A 9,198-nucleotide genomic window follows, 5' to 3' on the forward strand; every position below is an offset into this window, starting at 1 on the left:
CTGCAACAGTGCCTCCTCCGCAAACCCCAGTGACAAAGTGCCCTCCGCAACCCCAGGACAAAGTGCCCTCCGCAACCCCAGGACAAAGTGCCCTCCCGCAACCCCAGGACAAAGTGCCTCCGCAACCCCAGGACAAAAGTGCCTCCGCAACCCCAGGACAAAGTGTCCTCCCGCAACCCCAGGACAAAAGTTGCCCTCCGCAAACCCAGGACAAAGTGCCCTCCGCAACCCCAGGACAAAGTGCCCTCCGCAACCCCAGGACAGAGTTGCCCTCCGCAACCCCAGGACAGTGTCCTCCGCAACCCCAGGAACAAAGTGTCCTCGCAACCCCAGGACAAAGTGTCCTCCGCAACCCCAGGACAAAGTGTCCTCCGCAACCCCCAGGACAAAGTGTCCTCCGCAACCCAGGACAAAGTGTCCTCCGCAACCCCAGGACAAAAGTGTCCTCCGCAACCCCAGGACAAAGTGTCCTCTGCAACCCCAGGACAAAGTGTCCTCTGCAACCCCAGGACAAAGTGTTCCCCAATGTTGGAAGGGGGCCTGAGTTTTGATAATGACACAAAAATGTATTTCCACAAAGTTTTCTGCTTCAGTGTCTTTAGATATTTTTGTCAGATGTTACTAGGGAATAACTGAAGTATAATTACAAGCATTTCATAAGTGTCAAAGGCTTTTATTGACAATTATATGAAGTTGATGCAAAGAGTCATATTTGCAGTGTTGACCCTCTTTTTTTCAAGACCTCTGCAATGCGCCCTGGCATGCTGTCAAATTAACTTCTGGGCCACATCCTGACTGATGCAGCCCATTTCTTGCATAATATCAAGACGAATGCTGCTGGTAGTTTTAGTACAAAAATATAACCCAAAAGGATGCTGCAAGGCTGCAAGATACCTTAGACTCAAGCCTCTCGCAGCCTCTTCCACAGTTGCTAAGGAATGATAGGTGTTTTTGGGCTAAGTAACTACATACACAACCCCGCCCCAAGCCCTCTTGCATCGAACCTTAACTCAACAAAGCAACCGTTCCTCCTCCAAAACCATGCCGCGCATTAAAGCAGGCTCCCTTGTGCGTGAGGCGCGTAGTTCGACATCACATGCCCAGCCCCGGGCGTGTCAACGTCGGCCGTAAATAAACACCCGAAGCCCAAATCCGATTTATCTTGGCTAGGATAACTCGCAGAACTGGCGTTTGTTAGACCTGCCGGTTTCCGAAGCTGCAAAATCAATCTGAGGAGAAGCCACCTACTCCTCTAGCTACAGTCCATTTATCATCATAGTGTCTAGTGACAGCTGGTAATGCACGTTTCCTACCCAGTAGCAAATATTAATTCGCTCCTTTATGCGTGATAAGCATCTGCGACAAAACTCGAACCAACTTTTTCTGATCATGAGTTATTTATTTGTTGTTCCGCATTGTTCGACCAGCTGTTATATAATTTTTGATAATCTTTGAAGGAATAATACTTTATTCCACCCAATTATTGCACTCGCGATACAACTGTGTTTCTCGCTTCTTTTTGTCCTCCATCCGTTTCATTTTGATTTCTCAACCTGATATAAAGGGCCCCATTGTGAATGCAATCACTTCGCAAGCACTGAAGCGATTTCGCTCTCGTCGAGAGTGAGAAGATCAAGGTAGCAACTGTTCTTGTGGACTATCACAACATACTAGCTAATAATTTACTCCACTCTAGGCTGTCTTTCTGTCATATAACCACTGTCAGCCAAAAAAATTAGTAATTGTCAAGTTTCTCTAGCTTCCAGGACCCACTCTCTCTCTGTGGCACTACTCAAATCTCTGGAGAAGTTGACAAAAGAACAAAAATGCCACTTCATCACAAAATCAAAAGTTACAGCAGATGTATTAGTGAGAGTAAACAGATCAACACTGACAGCATCTCCTCAATGTGTGTGCATGCTATGTAACATATTTGTGGCAGTAATGCAAGGTGACCACATAGTGTTTACCACTACTGAATCACTGCAATAATCCAAGGTGTAGCAAATGGTTGATTTAGGTGCGATCTTACTGGCAGCAATAACCTTGCCTGTGAAGCCCTTTTTGTGCAAAGCAATGATGACGGCACGTGTTTCCTTGCAGGTAACCATGGTTGACAGAGGAAGATCAATGATTCCAAACACCACCCTTCTTTTGAAGCTTCCAGTCTGTTATTCGAACTCAATCAGCATGACAGAGTGATCTCCAGCCTTGTCCTCGTCAACACTCACACCTGTGTTAACGAGAAAAATCACTGACATGATGTCATCTGGTCCTTTTGTGACAGGGCCGAAATGCAGTAGAAATGTTTTTTGGGGGATTCAGTTCATTAGCATGGRAAAGAGGGATTTTGCAAGTCATCTGATCACTCTTCATAACATTCTGGAGTATATGCAAATTGCCATCATACAAACTGAGGCAGCAGACTTTGTGAAGATTTATATTCGTGTCATTCTCAAAACCTTTGGCCACCACTGTACACAGCTGTTTCAAAGAGTTTAACATTGATGAATCATCATAGAACTGTGTTCCAAGAAGGCCTACTGCCCAGTAAATGGCAAACCACTTCCTGGAACCATTTCCTGCACATTACTTCCTGTTTAAACAGCTCATCATAGACAGCAGAGGTCCACAGCTCTCCCTCACTCAGGGGGGTCTCCAACCTGCGCTCTCTCGGTCCTAGTCTCACTTTTACTTCATGTACTCTGAGAACACACACACACACACACTCTCGCTTACCCCTCTACATAGACCCGTAGCAGTACGTCGGTGAGGAAGAACAGAGAGATGATGAGAGAGACCGTCTCTAGAGCGTCCCCCACATCTCTGCTCCGCTTCATCAGAGACAGGTCTACTATCACCAACACTATATCCACTATGATCAGTATCACACCAAACATACTGGAATACAGAGACAGAGATCAGTACCACACCAAACATACTGGAATACAGAGACACAGAGACCAGTACCACACCAAACATACTGGAATACAGAGACCAGTATCACACCAAACATACTGGGAATACAGAGACACAGAGATCAGTTATCACACCAAACATACTGAATTACAGAGAGACAGAGACCAGTACCACACCAAACATATGGATAACAGAGGACAGAGATCAGTATCACACCAAACTTACTGGAATACAGAGAGACAGAGATCAGTACCACACCAAACATACGGGAATACAGAGACCAGTACCACACCAAACATACTGGAATACAGAGACACAGAGATCAGTACCACACCAAACATACTGGAATACAGAGACACAGAGAGAGAGAATCATCATCATCATCATCACCACCATCATTCCCACCAAGTAATGGGGCCTACCGGAATCCGAAGGACATGACAAAAGGCGTAATCGTCGTCCGAATATGTCTGTAGAACGAGGAAGAAAGAAAAACGAATTTTGACAATTTATTTATTTCATCAGAAACAGCATTTCTATAGATTTGGAGGTACGTGTGGCGTGGTGTGGTGTGGTGTGGCGACGTGTGGCGTGGCGTGGTGTGGTGTGGCGTGGCGTGGTGTGGCGTCGTGTGGCGTCGTCGTGTGATGTGACGCCGTGTGGCGTCGTAATTGGAGCCGCGGTACTTACTGGTGGGTCGTTCCACGTCATTTCAACATGACACCAGCTCACATTGTTCTGAAATAGTTTCTGTTGTTAGAAACACATAAGATAAACATTCCTGCCAAAAATTATTTTGTTGAAATTGAATTTGATAGCTTAATTTCTCCGAGTACTGATTGCACCCAAATTGGCCATTTTAATTCATATCGTCTTCAATAAATAACATCCGTTTTGGACCATAATTCTTCCTAACAATGAGTAAGACATGAGGAAGCCAATGAAAACAGTTAAAAGCAATTATAATCCAAATTAGATGTTAGGTACGATATTTATTGAAGATGARATGAATCCTATAAATTAAAATAAAGGGCCAATTTGGGTTCAATTAATTAGTTATATTTCTCAGAGATCAAATTATATTTCAACAAAATAATGTTTCTGGAATTCTAATTGTGTCCGTTTCTAACGACAGAAACAATTTCCTCTTTGTTGTGCTTTTTGAGGTGGAATGGTTCTGGTACACCAGGTTCAGCACAGTGTGTGTGTGTGTGTGTGTGTGTGTGTGTACTTACTGATACATGGTATCCGGTTCAGCACTCTTATCCTTCCCATCGTCTATCTCCACCTTAGCCTCCTCCAGCTTCTCTACACTACTGAGACAGAGGAGAGGGGTGGGAGTGAGAAAGAGAAGAGCGAGAGAAGAGAGGATTGAGGAGAGAGGGAAGAGAGACAGAGGAGAGAGACAGAGGAGAGAGACAGAGGAGAGAGACAGAGGAGAGAGACAGAGGTGGGTGGGAGTGAGAAAGAGAAGAGCGAGAGAGAGAGAGAGAGAGAGAATAGAGGATTGAGGAGAGAGAGAATAGAGGATTGAGGAGAGAGAGAAGAGGAAAGATGGGGAAAGATGGAGAAAGAGATCAACACCAATTAAAGCTACGTTTCCATGTACAGTATGTTTAGACACTTAACATGCTACTGCACTGTTGGAGCTAGGAACATAAGCATTTAGTTAGGTATTACTGCACTGTTGGAGCTAGAAACACAAGCATTTAGTTATGTATTACTGTACTGTTGGAGCTAGGAACACAAGCATTTAGTTAGGTATTACTGCACTGTTGGAGTTACAAACACAAGCATTTCACAACACCCGCTAAATATGTGTTATGTGACCAATAAAATGTGATATGATTTGAAGTAGAGGTGACAGAGTAATTCATATTGTCCTGTCGATCCTCTGTCTCCGTGCGGTAGGAGACGAGCTTAAGGACAAATAGCGGATGACCAGTTTTTTCAAACCAGGAAATAGCTGATGACATCAGCAGAATGTCAGAGTGACTTACAACACTACAGTAGTCTTAACTGACCATCCCTAGAGTTTGTCCCAAATGGCACCCTATTCCCTATAGACCAGAGCCCTATAGAACCCTATATAGTGCACTACTTTAGACCAGAGCCCTATAGAACCCTATTCCCTATATAGTGCACTACTTTAAACCAGAGCCCTATAGAACCCTATTCCCTATATAGTGCACTACTTTAGACCAGAGCCCTATGGAACCCTTCCCTATATAGTGCACTACTTTAAGACCAGGCCTATGGCACCCTATATATAGTGCACTACTTTAGACCAGAGCCCTATGAACTATTCCCTATATAGTGCACTACTTTAGACCAGGGCCCTATGGACCCTATTCCCTATATAGTGTACTACTTTAGACCAGAGTCCTATGGTACCCTACTCCCTATATAGTGCACTAGTTTAGACCAGAGCCCTATGGAACCCTATTCCCTATATAGTGCACTACTTTAGACCAGGGCCCTATGGCACCCTACTCTCTATATAGTGCACTCCTTTTGACCAGGACCCATAGTAACATTTGGGACACAGTCCTTCACTGCTCAGCATGTCATTGTAAAATAATGTCTCCTAACAGTAGCTACTTCTGTAGATGACTCATTAAAAGACAGTAAAGGTTGACAGTCAGTGTGTGTGTGTGTGTGTGTGTGTGTGTGTGTGTGTGTGAACTTACCCATTAACTTCTTTGGAATCCAACCCTGGATTGAAATGAACAGATGACATGATGGTTCTACAGTTGGCCTCTTATTCTCTCTTTCCTGTTCCTGTTATAGAGAACATATATCAACACATGCAGGGGCGGACTGGGAACAGAATTCGGCCTAGACATTTCTAACACACCGGCCCACCATTATTACCTAAGTAATGATAATTTGTAGCAACAAAAACAACTAGTTAGACAGGCCCACTGGGCTAAAAATGGACCAGCCCATCAGTCATTTGCCCAAAATGTCAGAAGACCAGTCCGCCCCTGAAAACACAGAGATTTAAGTTTTCCCAGATGGCTTTGGTGACATGTTTCTGTCAAACACTTTTGAGTACCAAATGGCACCCTATTCCCTACATAGGACACAACTTTCGAAAAGTGCCCATAGAGCTCTGGTCAAACGTAGTGCACTATGTAGGGAATAGTGTGACATTTAGCCCATATCTGCTGGTTACAATGTTTGGACAATGAATAATACTACACAAGAGCACAGGCACTGCTTTCCCGATGTAACATAGGTTTGCGGGTGTTTTAACATCGGTTTACGGGTGTTTTAACATCTTTCCTACAACCGCCGAAGGTGTAACATGCGTTTCCCGAAACACCACGGTGAGTGAACCGTCGATACTGATAGGATCGGAAAAAGGTAGAGCTGCTCTCTGGTTCAGCTTTCTCCATTCAACTCTTACTTTTAACATTACAATTATTCCACAATACTGACGACGGATCAACTTCTAGCAAGATATTACCACCTATGGATGCAAATATTGATATACGGCTTAATTCTTACCCTATAATAAATACATTAAATCAAGTCTAGTCACATCATTGCGCACATGTTGACTGTGGCCTATAATTAACAAAATACAGCTCAATTTAATTAACATGAAATTGACTTCTATATTTTTGAATTACACAGTATAGGCTATTTATCTTGCAATGCAGTCCTCTCGGTTCTCATTTAAAAAAAATGTTTTTATCGTTCGCTTGTTTGTAACAATTGTAAAGACGTAGTAACTATTTGTAGTCAACTTCACAACTGAGTTATCAGAGGTCACAGAAAGACAGATAAACATATTGATTCTATGTTTAGCCTAGATCTTCTGTGTATAATTTGACGCGGTATAGGGAAGAAAGAAAAAAACGTATCTTACGACGCACCGTTCTCCGTGTGGTCTGAAGCAGTCGGTAAAATAACGAGCGTTCTCATGTACAACTTTAGTAAAGACGGTTTTAGAGAAACAGCTCGGGAGATTTAAACGACGCTCCGGCGAAGGTTCTGTGGATGAACAGAGCCGTATTACGATGCTTCTGGGAAACCATCCACTGTAGCCGACACCCGCACACGGTCCGGCAGAAAGCACTGCACAAAATAAACAGGAGCTCTGCAGAACTTGTCGCCCGACCGAAACAAACATTCCAAAAACAAAGTCTACACTTGAGCATATTGACTTGTTGCTGTATTTTTGGAAGAATGGATTAAAGGTTAACCACACATAATCTGGAAAGTTGTGGCTACAATGATACAAACCTAAACGACTCTCTTTTAGCAGCATAGAAGAGTACTGTGGTGCTCCTCTCCCCCCTTCCCTTGTTTTCCGTTCGTTTTATTTTCTTTATCAAGACGAATCACTTTATCGCGATCCCATAGTGAACCGGGTCGTCTGCATCGGTATGTGTGATAGCCAATTCCGATTAGGAAGTATACGAGTCTTGTGACTAGTTCAATAAGACGGTTCAAGAGAGTCTCGTGACTAGTTCGAGAAGACGGTTCAAAGGTTCACGGAGGTATTTTTTCCTTCCATCCTCCTATTCCTCCGCCACTCTGCAAACGTAGCGGTTTTCAACTTCCTGACAGGCAGATCGCTCAAGAGTGACTTCGAAATTGGACGTCTAAACCATATTCTGAGGACGTCGAGAAATGCCTTCAAAAACCAGACACTAGGGCAAAAATCGGCGCTATTATCGTCAAGAAAGCTTGCGTTTTGCAATGGTGTGGCGGATGGGTGTAATCCCATTACTCTGGATCAGAAGGTCACTTGTTCAATCCCAGTGCTGGACACCAATTTTGTATGTTTTAACCCAAACCCTTACCTTAACCACTCGGACTGAATGCCTAAACTTAACGTTTTACAGTTTTTGCCGATTGCTTAGACAAAATCATCAAAACCTTAACTTTTGTAACCGTGCCTTTAAACAAAGGCACCAACAGTACAAACACATTTTCTGCTTTGCACTTTGTTTGCAATTCTGTAACACACTTTGCAAAACACTACACACTGTTTCTTACATCAGACACTTCGTTCAAGAATGAAATCTCTTGCAATCACTTCTATTCAAAAAGCAAAACATACCTGAAATTGGCAACACCCACACACACACATGAAAACACTTCTACAGTAACTGAACACCAATTAGTCAGAGCCTCAGCACTACAAATATACCTCAGGTAAGATCACCTCTTTGGGTAGAACTTTGCAAACATGGAGGCAGTGAGAGGAAGAGGACGACGACAACAAAGAAGGGGCCCAGGCAATAGACGGAGACATATTTTAGGTGACATTAGGGCCACTTTGGTGGACCATGTCATATAAATCATGGCCTGACGATGAGGAAGGCAGAGAGTCCAGCCCAACCTGAGTCCAGCCCAACCTGAGTCCAGCCCGACCTGAGTCACTACGATGTAGCATCCAGAATACGGACATCTAGACTGGAGAACAGGTATGTGTTACAACGTTCTACACTAGACTGTACCTATGTAACTGTTGTACATCGTTCTGCATCACAGTACAATACAATGTAGTCCTACAATATTAGGTCTACTCTCCTCAGTGAACAAAACAGGGATAGTGCTGTGACGTACATGTAATACAGTTACTGTGTACAATATGACAGTACAGTACGTTAAAAAAATAACTAACCAATGACATCCTATTCTTGCATTTTCTACAGAGCTGCCAGACGACCTCCTGAGGGTGGAAGACAACGTCCGTTCACCCGGGAACAGGAACTGGCCGTTGTCAATCTAGTGTTGGCAACCACACCATCCGCCATCGTAGATCACAGAACATCCCATAATAATCAACCGCGTCAGTACGTCGACACTCTTCCGCCATCTTGGGTCAACGCCGACTTACGATGAAGCAGCTGTACAGGGTTCCATTTAGTCATAGCGAAGGTCTTTGACTATGTACAAGTAAGTGTCACTGTACTACACTGTAATGGCAGTAGATTGTGTCCTATTGGCACTGCATTGAGGGGGGGAGGGGGGGGGGGGGGTGGTGTCTGTGGGGGCTCCTGCCTTGCCTTTAGCTTTTAGTTTTGACTGAATGTGTCTGACCCAACCCACCCCCTCACCCTTGTGTGAACATGTAGACATTGTAGTCCTGTGTTTTGGAGTTACACCGTATTCATGGTACGTATGTATTTCCTGTTTACAGAGAGTCCTGGACTTTGATGCAGCTGCACGAGTTCATTTTCATTGATGAATCTGGATTCAATCTAAAAACCAGGCGTAGGGGGAAGAACATGTTACAGGACAAAGAGCCGTTGTGAA

At 43.9% G+C, this 9,198-nt stretch overlaps 1 protein-coding gene across 1 annotated transcript in view; it reads right to left on the reverse strand.

Annotated features, from left to right (window-relative positions):
• Positions 1 to 6,908, reverse strand: part of tpte (transmembrane phosphatase with tensin homology) — a 43,262-nt gene extending 36,354 nt beyond the window's left edge. The window contains 5 exon segments of the mRNA XM_070439231.1: positions 2,740 to 2,901; positions 3,342 to 3,389; positions 4,155 to 4,235; positions 5,610 to 5,700; positions 6,804 to 6,908. Of these exon segments, the coding sequence (XP_070295332.1) occupies positions 2,740 to 2,901; positions 3,342 to 3,389; positions 4,155 to 4,235; positions 5,610 to 5,659 (341 nt within the window). The 5' untranslated portion in view covers positions 5,660 to 5,700; positions 6,804 to 6,908.
• Between the last annotated feature and the right edge of the window lie 2,290 nt (positions 6,909 to 9,198).

Source organism: Salvelinus sp. IW2-2015, unplaced genomic scaffold, assembly GCF_002910315.2.
Source record: "Salvelinus sp. IW2-2015 unplaced genomic scaffold, ASM291031v2 Un_scaffold1501, whole genome shotgun sequence".
NCBI lineage: Eukaryota > Metazoa > Chordata > Actinopteri > Salmoniformes > Salmonidae > Salvelinus > Salvelinus sp. IW2-2015.